The sequence below is a fragment of the Periplaneta americana genome, chromosome 13 (genome assembly GCF_040183065.1).
Source record: "Periplaneta americana isolate PAMFEO1 chromosome 13, P.americana_PAMFEO1_priV1, whole genome shotgun sequence".
In the NCBI taxonomy this organism is placed as follows: Eukaryota; Metazoa; Arthropoda; class Insecta; order Blattodea; family Blattidae; genus Periplaneta; species Periplaneta americana.
In genome coordinates, this window is record NC_091129.1 from 129,410,514 (window position 1) to 129,426,457 (window position 15,944).

General features: G+C 35.2%; 1 protein-coding gene across 7 annotated transcripts in view; it reads left to right on the forward strand.

Moving 5' to 3' along the window:
• mim (missing-in-metastasis) overlaps nt 1-15,944 on the forward strand; it is a 332,503-nt gene that overhangs the window by 112,390 nt on the left and 204,169 nt on the right. For all 7 annotated transcript variants that reach the window (XM_069844237.1, XM_069844238.1, XM_069844239.1 and 4 more), the window contains exon 3: nt 6,920-6,993. In XM_069844237.1, the coding sequence (XP_069700338.1) occupies nt 6,920-6,993 (74 nt within the window). The remainder of the gene's footprint in view (nt 1-6,919; nt 6,994-15,944) is intronic.

Sequence of the window (15,944 nt, forward strand, 5' to 3'; positions counted from 1 at the left end):
CGTGGAAATCTTAGTACACTGTCTGTCAAAGCGCCATTGTCAACAACTTCTACATGACATGCCGGATATCGAACTTCGGTTCCCTTGACAAACGGTTGTGCGCATTCATACGATCTGCTCGAAATGACAATGAAGTAACTATATTTTTTCTGTGCTTATTGAAGTTCTTAAAATGCTGCAAGCGTTCATATACTGTATAAGCGAACTTGTCTTTCTTTTTTAATAATTTGCTGGAGACGCTTTCATTTCATGACAATGAACTTTAATGTGCGTGTGCGTGTGCGCGTACGTGCGTGTGGATGTATGAGAAAGTGCAGATGGGGGGAGGCAATTTACAAGGTACGCTCAATTTTCGCGTTCTTACGAAAGAGTGCTGGGGCTGCTTGAAATATATAAGTGAACTTCAAGATATTTGTCTCACTTTAGGATTCATAGCCTTACTGCAGGAACATTCCAGAGGACTGCCAAATTAATACATTGATTGTGAGTAGAAAAGCTGGCTATTCTTTGTGGAAAAAATTGCAGTAACATTTCTTGAAACCGTTACTTATCGAAAATCATGAGTCGGTAATCAGTTGGTGCATTTTGTAAAAAAAAAAAAAACGGACAATTGAAGTTTTAGACTGGCCGGGATTCTCCGGACATCAATCCTATTGAAAACATTTGGGCGAGTTGAAGGAACCAAGGAAGATGTTATTATGAACAAAATTATTTTGCAGAAGAAAGTGAACCAGTCCGGACTTGCCGGGATTAGCAAAGACATGCGTGTCAGAAATGGCAAGGAGTATTAGGGCTTAGATTGTTTCAAAACTGGTTTCATTTTACAGTATAAGAATTCTTTATATTAATTTGAAACAAATCGCCACATTTTATAAATCACGTACAGATGCGGGATTAAAAAATGGGCCGAGTCTTGGTAGCAGTTCTCTATGTAGGCAACAAACTTCGCAAGACTGTCCACAAGTAGCATATATTTAGGCGTCCTTGTTTACTGCACATGCGCAGTGCGTTGTATCTGGAACTTTGTAAAATTGGGTGGCCAAAATTTTGTTTCTAGGTATGTACCATATGATTAATATATAGCTTACTTTTTTAGATTATAAAGAATGTGTTTTCTGTGGAAGCCGGTGAACAAAAAATATACAGTATCTTCTTCTTTGGTTCCACAATAATGATTTCACTGTTTTACTCGTGTAACTTATGGCCGTATTCAGGAACGTCACTTGAACCTTTTCACTTTCACTTACATCCGACTTTAATAGGTAGAAAACGCAGAATTTTGTATTCAGAGCCACAACTTAACTTACAGGCCTATTCGTACTTTAGGGATATATTAGCCAAAAGCTAGTAAGATTCAAGATAGCCTACATGAAGACCAACCTTAGGCTATACCTCACTTAGAGCTATAATTTGCCTGAACAACTAATGAAACATTTGTTTACTACGATGAAGCTGAGTTTATGGGCTGAAATGTATTTAGAAGACACTAATTTCTAAGAATTCATGAATTATGCGTTCTGTGTCATATTATTTGCTTCTTTATTCACAAGTTATACCTATATAATCATAACCTCAATCTTATATCCAGTTTTGTCAGTTTATTTCGAAGTTATGTAGACTAGCTATAAAGAGTATTTTAAATTTTTCATTATTATTATTATTATTATTATTATTATTATTATTATTATTATTATATTCGTCTGAAAATCACTGATGAAGGAAGCTCTGATTTTGTAAAGTGATTAACCTGTAAATATTTATACAACATAATAGAGTTTGTGAAATGGTTAACCTGTAAATATTTATGTAATATAATAGAGTTTGTAAAATAGTATCTGCTATGGATTATGATTTTATTTTGACTTAGAATAAAAAAATGACATAATCTTACATTAATAGGATACTATACTCAACATAAGTTTAAAATTCTAATTCAATTCTCATGTAAATAATTTATCAGTATTACTTCTGATCACATATATAACAGGTTAGCCATCTCCATGTTAAAAACAGTAACACGTGAAAGAGAACAACCACTAGGATCGCCACCGTCGATTGGGAACGACCGCTAGATCGAAGTACAGTTGCTGCAAGCAATTTAAATGGGAGTTATAACGTGACTTCTTATGAAGTAGCTAGATGGCAGCATAGTGAAATTGATAAAAGTTGTTGTCTTCAAAGCCTATAAGGCTGAGCAATGTTTTATATGTGATATAAGGTATTAATTACTTAGTACAATTTTTGTGCATTGAAATTTTTTTTTGCCGAAACCTAAACGACAACCGATTTATTTTCCATCACGTCTTCACATTTAAGCAAGTTCTTTGATATAGGCCTACACCTTCATCTGCGGTTCTTTGCCTTTCAATGGATTTTTTTTTAAATAGTAGGTTTGATACGAAATATAGCCCCACTTTCGTTTTGAGCAGGTACCGGCTGGAAATACTACGTCATTATATGATGACGTCGAACACCAAGTTCACTAGCTTTTTACTTACATTTGACTAGGTATTGTCTCTGAATACAGATCCAGCACTTTATATTACATAGCTTGTGACTTGAGGAAGTCAAGGTGTTGTGAAATTGAGTGACGTTCTTGAATACGGCCTTTAGTGTTTAGGCCTACTATTTCTTTTTAATATTTATATCTATTTTTATTTCATATGTCAGTAATTTCTATAAACAGTTTAACTTTAAATTACATGTCATTGCCAAGACGTGCTTCATTTCTCTGTGAACTTTCTGTTTGCACGTGGAAAAACTTCCTTTATATTACTGTGAATCAACAATGTACAGTATGCTTAGAAATGCCTAGCTCCGCAGAAGAGATTCTTTCCTTCTGTGCAAGTACTTGAATTACGTCATTACTTGCGAACAGATAAGGACAAATAAAGCTAAAGAAAGCAATCCAGTCCATCTGCGGATGGATTAACGTATCATTAAAGAACACAAGGACACACATCACGTCATGGCAATACCACAACTACAGTAAAATATACTGTTCATACAGAAAATAAGTTCATAAAGCCTGAATGAGGACATTTACTGTTTGAACATGTGGAAAGCAAATTAACAGACTATTAAAATTAAACACTCAAATATGTCTGAAACCAAATCACTATGTAAATTAATGATAGTACAGAATACAGAATAATTTTTACATTTGATTATGATTCTCATCTAACTTCATGGTAGTCCATAGTGCATTAGTGTATTTTGAGGAAGGGTTTTTTTTCTTTGTTGGTGTTGAAAAAAATATTGTCTTACCGCATGTCACAAATGAATTTAGATTTTTTGTATCCACTCGCGGAAATTAACACGCTCTGCTTACTCCTCACGTGCGAAACATTCCGCTCGTGGATAAAATACGTCTTGATTCACTGGTAGGTATACCATAAATCATAAATAACTAGGTCTATTCTTTGAACTGAAAAGAAAATGCTGAAATTATGGGAGGCTTGTGAAATTACGAGGAGAAAGATAGGTTGTTACTCGTTGCGTACAATTAAAGCCTTGTTTTTTTTTTCTGAACCGACGCATGCGACGTGCGAGATGCGAGGCCTGCCTCGCACAAATCTGGACAATACGAGAGATAGTGAGTGGTTTCTATGGCTGCGAGGTGCGCAGACCTCGCATCTCGCAGTTTTAGAAACCACGCAGACCTCGCATCTCGCAGTTTTAGAAACCACTCACTATCTCTCGTGTAGTCCGGATTTGTGCGAGGCGTGCCTCGCACGTCGCATGCGTCGGTTCAGAAAAACCAAGGCTTTACTCGACACAAGGTTGCGTAAATGAGCACTTTTATTAGTTACTGTGTGAAATTATATGGAAAAGTACGTGGCAGCTACGTTCTGTCTCATCAAGATAATGCCAAGGATTTGCACCTGTAAAGGAGAAATTGATTTTTCATGAGTTTATCATCGCCTCCTTCAAGTAGATGTTGATTGTAAATCCATTCCAACCCCAAAACAATCCTGTCGTGTCTTCACAGGTTTTCCTGAGAGTCTTCCATGGGGATCGTAGTTACATACTATATTTAATTGTTGCTGGTATGCTGCCTATATTTTTTCTCCAATTCTTTTCATATTGTGTTATTGTCATATAACGTTCTGCATTTTGAAGTCTGCTCTGATCTCTTAAATTTTTTTTTTTATCCATCGGTGCACTTACAACCTGCAACAAATTTTAAAAATCTCATTCCGGCTGCCAAAATTCTTCTATTTTCTTTTCTTAATATACACCTTTCACTACAAAAAAGCAAAGGCAGCACTTCATTTTATCAAAATTCAGTTTGGTTGTCATCAATGTCTAGTTATTAAAGTGTCACTCGATCTCAGATTAGCGCATTCTGAGTTGACCAAAGGCGAAAAATTTTTAAGGAATTTAAACATCTACAGCATCGCCACTTTCAGACGGGACAGGAAGCTGGAAGGCCCGTGCTGTATATTTATCTTGATTCCGTGAATTAGAGGAGTCCAGGAAAATTTTACCGATCAATGATTTCCAACATCTAAATTCAACTCTAGAGGTTGCGCAATGGCTTAAGTTCGCATTGGTGCCAACTTCAGCATCTAATTCATCCATCATGTTTTCTTCAGTTTGTTGCTTCTTTTTCAGTTCTTTCTGTGAGTTTACTACAATCCAAGTACTTAGATGCATCTTTACATGCTCTGGAATTTGATTAGTTACGATTTGAAATATTTATGATTAAAATCCAAGAATGCTTTGCTTTATTAAGTTTCTCGTGTATATTTTTATAGGTTTTTTTAATCGATGTGCCTTTAATGATAATATTTTTGTTCCTTCTATGTATTTGATATTGGCATACATTTCATTGTGACCAGTATTAAAAACTAAATAATTAAATTTCAATATTTATTCCGTTATTGTGTCTTACGTTATAGCTTTACTTCTAACAGGATGTCTTTCTTTAAGGAGGCTGCTGGGTGAAATTTCTATTTGCTACAATTTTTAAAGAATACATTTAATATTTTGTACGCTTCGTCTCCTTCGTATAAATATGTTTTCTTACATATACGTTTCACTATGATGAGATGAATGGTTTTTGAGTTATTCATATTTAAAAAAAAATCACATACCGTATTCCAAAATCTTTCTTCTCTTACAACATTCAAGTTTCATGCATAACTTTTTTACGGTGTCTCTGATATGGCTAGATTAGAATTAAATATCCTGAATTTAAAAAAAAAATACGTCTGTAAAGGGAGAGATTTTTTTTAAATATATGCAACTTCAAAATTTAAATTGTTAGTGCTGACTGACCATGTTTTGTTTTGTTTTTTAATTTAGAAAGTACTGTATAAATACCAGATTACTTATCTGTGGCACGCTAAGTATACCTCTTCATAGAACATCTTGTTATTCATCATCTTTTACAATATCCACCTCGCGTCAATGGAATTCCTTGTCACAAAGTATTAGGGGCTGCAAGACAATAAACACCTTTAAGAACAGCTTGCTTAAAAGATAACCTTATTAGCATTTCACTCCAATCATACTGATTTAAACTATCACTGACTACATTGTTACTTTTTTCTTTAGACATCATCTGATTGTGCTGTATTTCAATTGTCTCGTAATAATCTCTTTCTATTATCTAATATTATTTGAAATATATTAACATTCTATGTATTTTAGTTTAATTCTGCTACACAGTTTATTTCAGTGTTTAATTAATAGTTCATAGTATTTTGTTGTTTAATTTGTAAATAACTTTTGTATACATGTAACTCTCATCTAAATCAAATTGTTGGATTCTTTGTAAGTTCATGCATATGTATATACACTTTTTGCTGGTTGAGTGAAAGAGAAGGCCTTACGGCCTTAACTCTGCCAGCTAAAATAAATTATTATTATTATTATTAATATTATTATTATTATATATAGTTAATCAAAAAAAGTTACGGCGTTTTGTTAACCACAGTATATAGCACATTCAATAAAAATTTCATGTTTTTTTTTGTAGGTTATTTTACGACGCTTTATCAACAGCTTAGGTTATTTAGCGTCTGAATAAGATGAAAGTGATAATGCCAGTGAAATGAATCCGGGGTCCCACACCGAAAGTTACCCAGCATTTGCTCATATTGGGTTGAGCGAAAACCCCGGGAAAAAACCTCAACCAGGTAACTTGCCCCGACCGGGAATCGAACCCGGGCACCTGTTTTCGCGGCTAGACTCGCTAACTGTTACTCCACAGGTGTGGACAAATTTCATGTTCCTAGCATCAAACTATAATAGCCTTTACACTTTGATCATGACAAATTTTGCTGAAAAAAGTGTCAGAAAACAGCTTGTAAAGTTCGCATGTTATTCAAATTCAGGAGTGCAGCCATTTAAATAGCCTATGACGTAATTTGATGCTTACAAACGCCACAGAGCACTGAAACTTTGTTCAACATATAGATTGCAGGTTTATTAAAAAAAAGTGAATGCGATTTTTGATTGAAAATGGCCAAAATTTCACGCGTCTCCTCCGTAAAACTTATTATTTTCAATATTAGTGTTTTTAACTATTTCTGGAACGATGTCTGGTAACCCTTAATAAAAGAGCCTATGAGTGCGTTAGGAAAAAGTAAATTAAAAAATGAAATGTAATGAAGAAATTATTTTCTTAGTGATATTGTGATGTCACTGGTAACCTAAAAGGTATGTATTCGTTTCTCCTTTGTTATTGGTGTTAGGTAAAAAAAAATCGAAGATACATAGGAAAAGAATATACGTCGGACTCAACGTATGAAATTCGTAACAAAAAATATTGATTTATTTTTAATCTTGCTATTGTTGACAATACAATATTGTGTTGTTGTGAGGGTTTAGTTTTTCAGGTTGTCTACTATTTATATGTAGAAGCATAAGTTGCTAGAACCTTGTTTTGATTTAGCTGCCCATTTTGCAGGGCGACGATCCAAGCAATCGCCGCGTACTTGGACGTGTTCCAGAAGATAGCGGACGCGGCCACGAACACCCGAGGTGAGTACTTAACGGGCTGTCCCACTGGTACAGTCTCACGTGTCCATTCATACTGCTTGCTTGACATTCGTTGGTTCAGACCTGACTTACGTATTTACATTGACAATCGACCTTCGTTTACCTGTTGGAATTCTACAATGTAAATCCGTTACTGGCAATAATGATACTGCTGCTGCTACTACTGCTACTACTGCTGCTGCTGCTGCTACTACTACTACTACTACTACAGAGACATCATTTTATTTTTACTATCATTTTTAATATTAACCTGGCTATTTCTTTAGATTAAAGGTCTAGAACCGGAAACACCGCTTGCTCCCCCTTCCAAGACTGGAGGTCGATGATACTGGTGTAAAATACAAACAAATCACTTTATTAGGTATAGGAGAGAAGCAAAGTAGTTCATCCATTTATGTAAACTAGGAAATATCGCAATTTTGAGTTTGATAATTTTCATTAGGTTTTTCTATAATCAAAATACAGTATTGTATTAACACTTAGTGTTTTTACTCACGAATTGAGCTGTCCATTCGGACGTATTAATTATGCAGTGTATATTGTACTGTTACAGCACATTAGCGTACAATATAGAGAATGAAGTTAAATTGAAAAATAATCATAATATGGATATTTAAACACATTTTTGAAAATGGTGGCTTTCATTTCGATACAGGCTTCAGTTCTTTTGTGCATATTATCGCACTATAGACTATTGTACCTAATTCCAATTACCAGTTTCGTCCTTCGTACGAGTAATTCATGTTGAAATAATTCTGTATCTACTCTATAAAAGAGTGCCTTACGTAGTGTAAATTTAATCTTCACTTCTGCCCGATCCGAAAAGATAAAATTACTCAGAAAAATCTATCTACTGTCCGTTCAAGTGGTTTTGTCGCAGGGTCGTAGAAAGGAGGGGGATCATGTGACAGTTAATTACTTAACAAGGCTTTTATTTAAGTTATTTTAAACAGTTGTATAATATTACGTAGACGTCCAATTCCAGACAGAAATTAATGTTTTCAAAAAAAGAGCTAAGGCAGCCCAGCTACTAGACTTTACAGAGGGGCGAACAGAAGCAGGTGGGGGAAACCGGGATGCGACGTAGGCAAACGGACGACAGTACCTGTGCGAAAATATGATTCAATATTGAAAGCTCTTTCGTCACTGGAAAACGCGAACATATTTCTGGAACGTACTATACTCACTGACTCAGTGCTGTTTACTATATGCGGCCTTGGTTCTGTGTGGAGGACGGTTAGAACTTCATTAGTAGAAGGAGTGGGACTGAAGTACATTCAAAAACTCAGGTACAATAAAAATTGAAGTAAAAATAAAATTATGTCCCTGTACTACTACTACTACTACTGCTGCTGCTGCTGCTGCTGCTGCTGCTGCTGCTGCTGCTGCTGCTGCTGCTGCTACTACTGCTACTACTGCTACTACTACTACTACTACTGCTACTGCTACTGCTACTGCTACTGCTACTGCTGCTGCTGCTGCTGCTGCTGCTGCTGCTGCTGCTGCTGCTGCTGCTGCTGCTGCTGCTGCTGCTGCTGCTGCTGCTGCTGCTGCTGCTGCTGCTGCTGCTGCTGCTGCTGCTGCTGCTGCTGCTGCTGCTGCTGCTGCTGCTGCTGCTGCTGCTGCTGCTGCTGCTGCTGCTGCTGCTGCTGCTGCTGCTGCTGCTGCTGCTGCTGCTGCTGCTGCTGCTGCTGCTGCTGCTGCTGCTGCTGCTGCTGCTGCTGCTGCTGCTGCTGCTGCTGCTGCTGCTGCTGCTGCTGCTGCTGCTGCTGCTGCTGCTGCTGCTGCTGCTGCTGCTGCTGCTGCTGCTGCTGCTGCTGCTGCTGCTGCTGCTGCTGCTGCTGCTGCTGCTGCTGCTGCTGCTGCTGCTGCTGCTGCTGCTGCTGCTGCTGCTGCTGCTGCTGCTGCTGCTGCTGCTGCTGCTGCTGCTGCTGCTGCTGCTGCTGCTGCTGCTGCTACATTAAAATTGGTGCTTCTGCAATGGAACAAATAATGTATCTATTCAACATGTAACTTCCAGCGGCATAGTATTACCATTACACAAATATAGTCCGGATCAACTTACTTAATGCCCTAAGGGTAAAACCTAAACATTTTTCCCCCCATTACTACATATGCTATTAGATTATGATGATTTTCTAGTTTGCAGGTTGACTTTTCTTTTGCCTCACTTCGTTTCGAATTTCGGTACTGAGAAATACTGCAACTAGTAGTGGCTTTCTAATTGTTATGTTGGCAGATATGACAGCAGTTGTCGATAGTGCAAATTCTGAACATTCAAATTGTTCTAGATTTCTGAGCCGATTACTGGAAGATAGTGAAATTTGAACATACGTACATCGTACTAATGATCAATTCAAGATTTTAGTTAGATAAGTGTAAATAGGGACAATAATAATATTCCTAAAAGATTACTAGATGCCACGCTAAGTGGTAAAAGAAGAGCAGGAAGACCAAAACTACGATGGTTGGATGATGTTCAGGATGATCTAGTTAAAGCAGGAATTAAGAGATGGAGACGGAGAGCCCTAGAGAGGGAAGATTGGGCTGCAATTCTTAAGGAGGTCAAGGCTAAACTAAAAGGGCTGTATGACCACAGATGATGATGATGATGATGATGATGATGATGATGATGAAGTGTAAATAGACATATCATACTTGATGTGATGCATGTACTTGGGTATTCGATAGAAATACCATTTCACATTTTAATTAAGTTCTTTCGTGTTTAGATTTTTATTACAATAAATAATGTCAGAGAGAGGAAATAACGTGGCAGTGACTTCTCCAAGAAAGAAAGCGTGTGCCATTCAGAGTACGCTTCAGGAATCTATATTCATACGTATACTGAACTGAAAAAGAAGATAATGAAGAAGGAATTATGCGCACGGAGACATCAGTTATAACTAGAACAGCAAAAGTATTAGGAATAAGTATTCTTAAGCATACATTTCAAAGTGGCATTCGGTTTTGTACTAATCATTTCATATGAGCAAACAAAATACATTTTTAGGTTAGGTCTCGTGAATCGTAAACTGTTCTGTCAAAGCAAAGCAATGAATTTCATGTTGTCAGACAAAATACATTTTAATATTAGATCACACTAATCCTAATTATCAACAATGTACGAGAGGTCTAGGAAGAAAATATTCTCTTTCACAAATTAGGCCTATTAAACCACATAAAGATGAGATGTAAATAAGTAAATAAGCAAGACATCGTTATTGTTAATACATTATTATTATTATTATTATTATTATTATTATTATTATTATTATTATTATTATTTCAGTGCATGGCATTGTGACTTTACCATTTTCGGTGATATCTGGTATTAATTGGCAACACTGAAGAGACGGGAAAATTAGCCTTTCAGAAACTACTCTTACGTGATTCTCATTATATCTGACCCCAGCATAATGTCATAAAATTATTTATCAAGCTGTTGTCATTGAACTTGGTTTGATAAAAATAACACTTCTATAAAATACGTACATAAAGATACATTCGGATAAGACCTTCCATAACATATTTGTCGTAAGTAATAAACCAGTCATATTAATCTTGAACTTTAAAAGCAGAAGAGCTGATGCAATTTCTATAGATACCGGTACTACAGTTGCTGGAAATTGCAGAAAACCATGCGTAAAATGGAAAGATATATTTCAGTTTTCCTTATGAGGCTAGAGATCTGTATCACCCGAAGACAACGGAAGCGTGTGTATCCGTTTTTGTAAATAGGTTTACATTCCAAAGCATAAAAATTATTACTGACAATGAAGAATATATTCATTTGAAACACGAAAAGAAATCCTTTTAGTATTGATGTGTGAGAAAATAAAATTGTCTCTCCGCCCCATTTTGAAGTCTCTCGACTCCTTAACATATCTAATTCGTGTCTTTCTTACATTCTGCAGATTAATACCAGCTTTGGAATGCAAGAAAGGATGAGAAATTTAGAAGAAATAAATCTAGGAAATTTGTGTATCTTTCCAATACGATGAATGTGAGGACAATAAAATTACAATCTTTGGGTATAGCACGTATTCATGTGAAATTTCCTGAATACTAATGGGGTTCGAGGTAGTTACTGTTGGTTAATGTCCTCTGCCATTAAAAATCCAATGGAAAATGAGGGATAATACAGCCAAGCCTCAGTTGAATGATCTTCTGGATACTTGATAAATTATAGGCTACCCCTGTAAGAGACTAACTATTACACTAAGGTTTTGTGATGAACATTACAATCATAGTACAGGACAGTTGAAAGATATAGAGAAACTGAAGTTTATTATGGTTAAAACTTAATCATATGTAACAGCAATAATAAAAATTTGCTCCGGTTCAGCAATAATTAGACTGTGTAAGTTTATTTGCCTTGTAACGAATTGAAATAACGCAGTGGACAATTGGAATTTTAATTAAATCTGGGAGAAATTCATATAATTAATTTATCATGTTCTTACATGGAAACTCTTAATATTTTTATTTAATCATACAAGTTTTGATAATATTGGCCGATAATTAATAACTGAAATCAACATTTTTGTTCATGTAGCATTTGTGCAGAGTTCTGATTGCTTGTTCACTTACCTTGTATTTTCCCCTTCATAAACCACACACTTTTCTGGAAACATTTGAAAATAATCCAGATTGTCACACATTAATGATTCTGTTGAGAGCTGTAGTTCTCTAATAGTACTGTACTTTATTTGTATGCCATGAATCAGTTAACCAGTTTGGATCAGACTTTTATTCCTGTGCCGTCTGAAAAATAAATTACATACAGAATAGTTATACTCATAAAGTAATGAAAAAATTTTACTTGCATAGGGCTATTCTTTAGTTTCAGCAATAAGCTACGATGTTTCTTCATGGAAAAATAATGAAATAATATGTAGGTATTTATCTTATAAGTAGCTCAAATTTGCCAATATTTGTGTCATAATTTCTTACGAACACATAACGTACTTTTATCTCATCTTAGTAATTATTTAATACAATTATTTTCGTCATATATTATTACTTAGTCATAATTAATTTTTAAAGCCCTAGCATGATGTAAAAATTCCTTTGTTGGTAAGTTACCAGTTGGATATAATAGTAATTTATGTAACTAGTGTATAATTTTGGTAATTAAAATTATGACATGCGTGAACGCTCACGCTCTAATTTTCACGAGTGTTTATAATGAAGATTATACACGAGTTACATACGTTTCATGTTATTCTAGTATTAAAATATGTAAAAACACTATTATAAATTTACAAAATGTAATGTTATGACGTAGTAAAGACGTGAGTACTGGATATGACGTAATATATTGCATGGTTGCAAAGTAACTGTTTCGAAGACAATGTTGTTTTTCTGTTGTTTTGAAGCTCTTCCTTACAGGTAGGCCTACGTTGTATAAAATGTGTTGTGAAGGCGGTGATAACGTCATGGAGTACTAGTTGCTAGGTAACCTTTCTGGCACCAGTGCCAGAATTAGGCCAATTTGTAGCGTCATAACAAGCATGTTTTAATGCTAGGACTACATAAATGAAACGTTTATTTTTAATCCACAAATTATTTCTCTTGTGAAGTAATGAATTATTTCTGACAGTTGCTAAGAGTTTGATAAACAGTACACTGTGCCACTAAGATAAAATAAAATGTATTTTATTATCACTTCAGACTCAATTATGTGTCGTAATTAAGTTGGAAACGATTGTTCTGTATTCCTCCTTCTGTTCATTTCCTGAAACTTAATCCAGCTACCAGTTCCAAGAATGGTTGCAGTAAAATAAGTATTAAGTGATTCTATCACAGAAGTGAACTTATTCTTTGTGATTTTATTTATATAATTTAAAAACTCAGAACCGACTGGGAAGAGCATGTTTTAATATGAAGTCGTGTAGATTTTCATTTAAGTTGCAATTGCTGATCCTTAGGAAGAAGATGAGTAAGACGTTCCAAGAGACAAGGAATTTTGTAATGAAACGAGTATTAACATATTCGTAACAGGAACCCACCTGCTTAGTAGGCTACTCCATTCGTTTACGATGAGTATAAAATTGAGTGTACTAGACGCTCGAAACTTCTTTAAAAAGTTATCGGCCAAGGCATGATTGCGAAATGGTCTGCGCAGTTAATAAAGTTGTAGTGCTTGATTTTTAACTTAACTTTCGCTGTAGACTTTTGTAATTTTATAGAGGGTTAATTATACATTTACCAGTATGCATATTCATGAATAAAAAGTGCCAGTATGACAGTCAGAAGCATAAATTATGAGTGTGGCACACCTGTATTTAATGTCCGATTTAGAACACGGGCAGTAAATCTAACTCAACAGTTTTGGTGTCTGCCCAGTGTGAAATATATACCCATATTAGGTATTGAATGTTAAGACAAGACGTGGCGGTATGTCTTGTGAAGGAAAAACATGTAGGCCTAAGTCCAGTTCGGGTTCACAGGGCTGTTTGCCCGACGCTGCCAAGGCCGCGTGGCGAGATACGCGTAACATAACACGCATGGACACTCTTGCTCTTTGATCTCTGCATATGTGCAGACACACAGGCTGGACTCGAATTATGACATATTAGTATAATTATTCCGTGATAACTCAATTATAAGATCCCAGTGCCCTCATGGTTGTAGCGATAGCTGTAATTCAGTGGACCATGATTCTGTACCCTCCAGGAAGTGGAAATTAATCTGCTATTGACGTCTGCCCCTTCTATTGTATTCGTCCTGTGTTGTGCTAAGCATTAACCTGTAACATCCTGACCATCTTATTATTATTATTTTTAATGTTGATCTTATTGGTATGACGATGACGACGACAGAGTTTTTTTTAGCTTGCAGTCATACACAATTTGTGCACTAATAAACCAGTTTGTGCAGTATTAAAACAAATTTTGTGCAGTAATAAAAGTTAAAATACAATAAATATTTGAGGAGAAAAATTCGCTCCGGTGCCGGGGATCGAACCCGGGTCCTTGGTTCTACGTACCAAGCGCTCTGACCACTGAGCTACGCCGAATCCAATCCACAGCACCGGATCGAACTCTCCTCCTACAGTGTTGTTTTTCTCTTGGACCAATAATAACATCTGTAGTAAAAGACAATAGATACCAAGTGAAAGCAATAGTCTTGTATTCATGGAAATTTGCATTCCATAAGTTACACACAGTTGCAATAAACAGAAAAGTACAAGTAATATAAAGAATCATAGCATAATTATGCAAAATTGATGTAAGAAATTAACTCTTAGCAGCCAATAGTATCTTAGAATTTTGGTGCCGATTTGTGCAGTAATAAAATTTGTTTAAAAAACTCTGGACGACGACGTGACTTTGTCGATTTCAGCGAGGCTGATGATGGTAGGCCTAAATATAAGACTGCAATATGTATCTTAATATGAAACGTTAATGCTGAATGATGTTAGTTTTATACGAATGGCGCACAAACGTGCATCTTAAAACTATCGATAGTATCAAAATTTATAGGCCTAGAATATGATCAAAATCGTTGAATAGTTCAGGAGAAATCATGTTACACCCAAATAGGCGATAAGTGAGAAATTTATTTTTGTGTTGTTAAAATAAACTGTGCATATACAGAGTGGATGATAACTTCTGCACCAAAATTTAAGAAGTGATTCTACATGTTAAATATAACAAAACCTTTATTACAGTTTTCCTTCGATTAAGCACCGTTCAGCAAGAAAAAAAAATAGTCTTTGCCCAATGTTTGCACCGCTCTATTGCGGTAATGGTCCAAAAAATGGTTGATTGCTATACAAGCAGATAGATTTATTTATTGTTTATTGTTAATAAAATAACATTGACAGAAATACAATATTAGTTCTTCCCTGAAGGAGTAAAAACTCGTGCTCAGGAGATATCTAAACACAAAGATAAACACAAAGATAATTTTTTGACACAAACTGGGTCAAGAAAAAAAATTACAGGAATAAATTAAATTTAAAAATACAATTTCAATTTTAACAATTTAAGTCATATAAGTACATATACATATTAAATCAATATATATTCTTTAAAAATTAAATTCCTAACGCTATTTTTGAAATTCCTGATACTAAAATTTTCCAAATTTGGGTATTTATCAATTATTTTATTGTATAACCTTGGACCAAAGTAGGTACCATGGCTCAGAGCTGTGCTTGTGAAACACTTTGGTTCCTCTAGTCGTATAAAATCGGATCTTTTAGTTCCATATTTATGATGATACAATTTGAATTTATTACGGTTTTTATGTATGAAGATTAATAAGGCAATATAATAAATCTGTTTAATTTTCAAAACATTAAAATCAGTAAACAAAAGCTCAGATGAGTAATCAATTGTTTTATTAAGGCATATTTTAATGATTCTTTTCTGAATAAGTATTAGTGGAGTGAGATTAGAATTACAAGCATTTCCCCAACCTAAAATTCCATACTGGAGAACGGATTGAAATAAAGCTAAATAAATGAGACGTAAAATATTAATTGGTAAATATGACCGAAGTATAACAAAGATATAAATTGTTTTACGTAATCTATTGCATAAATATGTAATATATTTGTTCCATCGTAAGTGTTGGTCGATCGTAATGCCTAAATACTTAACTTCTGAGGATTCTGTTAATATGGGACATTCACAATTTTGAGAAGAACAATCTGAATGATGAATTTTGAGCCTAAAGGAAGATTGAGGAGATAAAAGTAATTTCATCAGTTAATGTGTTGAATCTTTTTTTAACAATGAATTTTAATTGAATAATAGCGACAATCGTTTAAATAAATCTTGCAACGCAGCGCACTGTCGTGCGTCACTGACTGAATACAACAGAGGGGTAGGGGAAGATGAGTGCAGACCGCGCGTGCTTAGAGTTATTGCAGCAGCCGTGATGTTGCCGAATGCTTCTTGGAAATATAACGTTTTCCT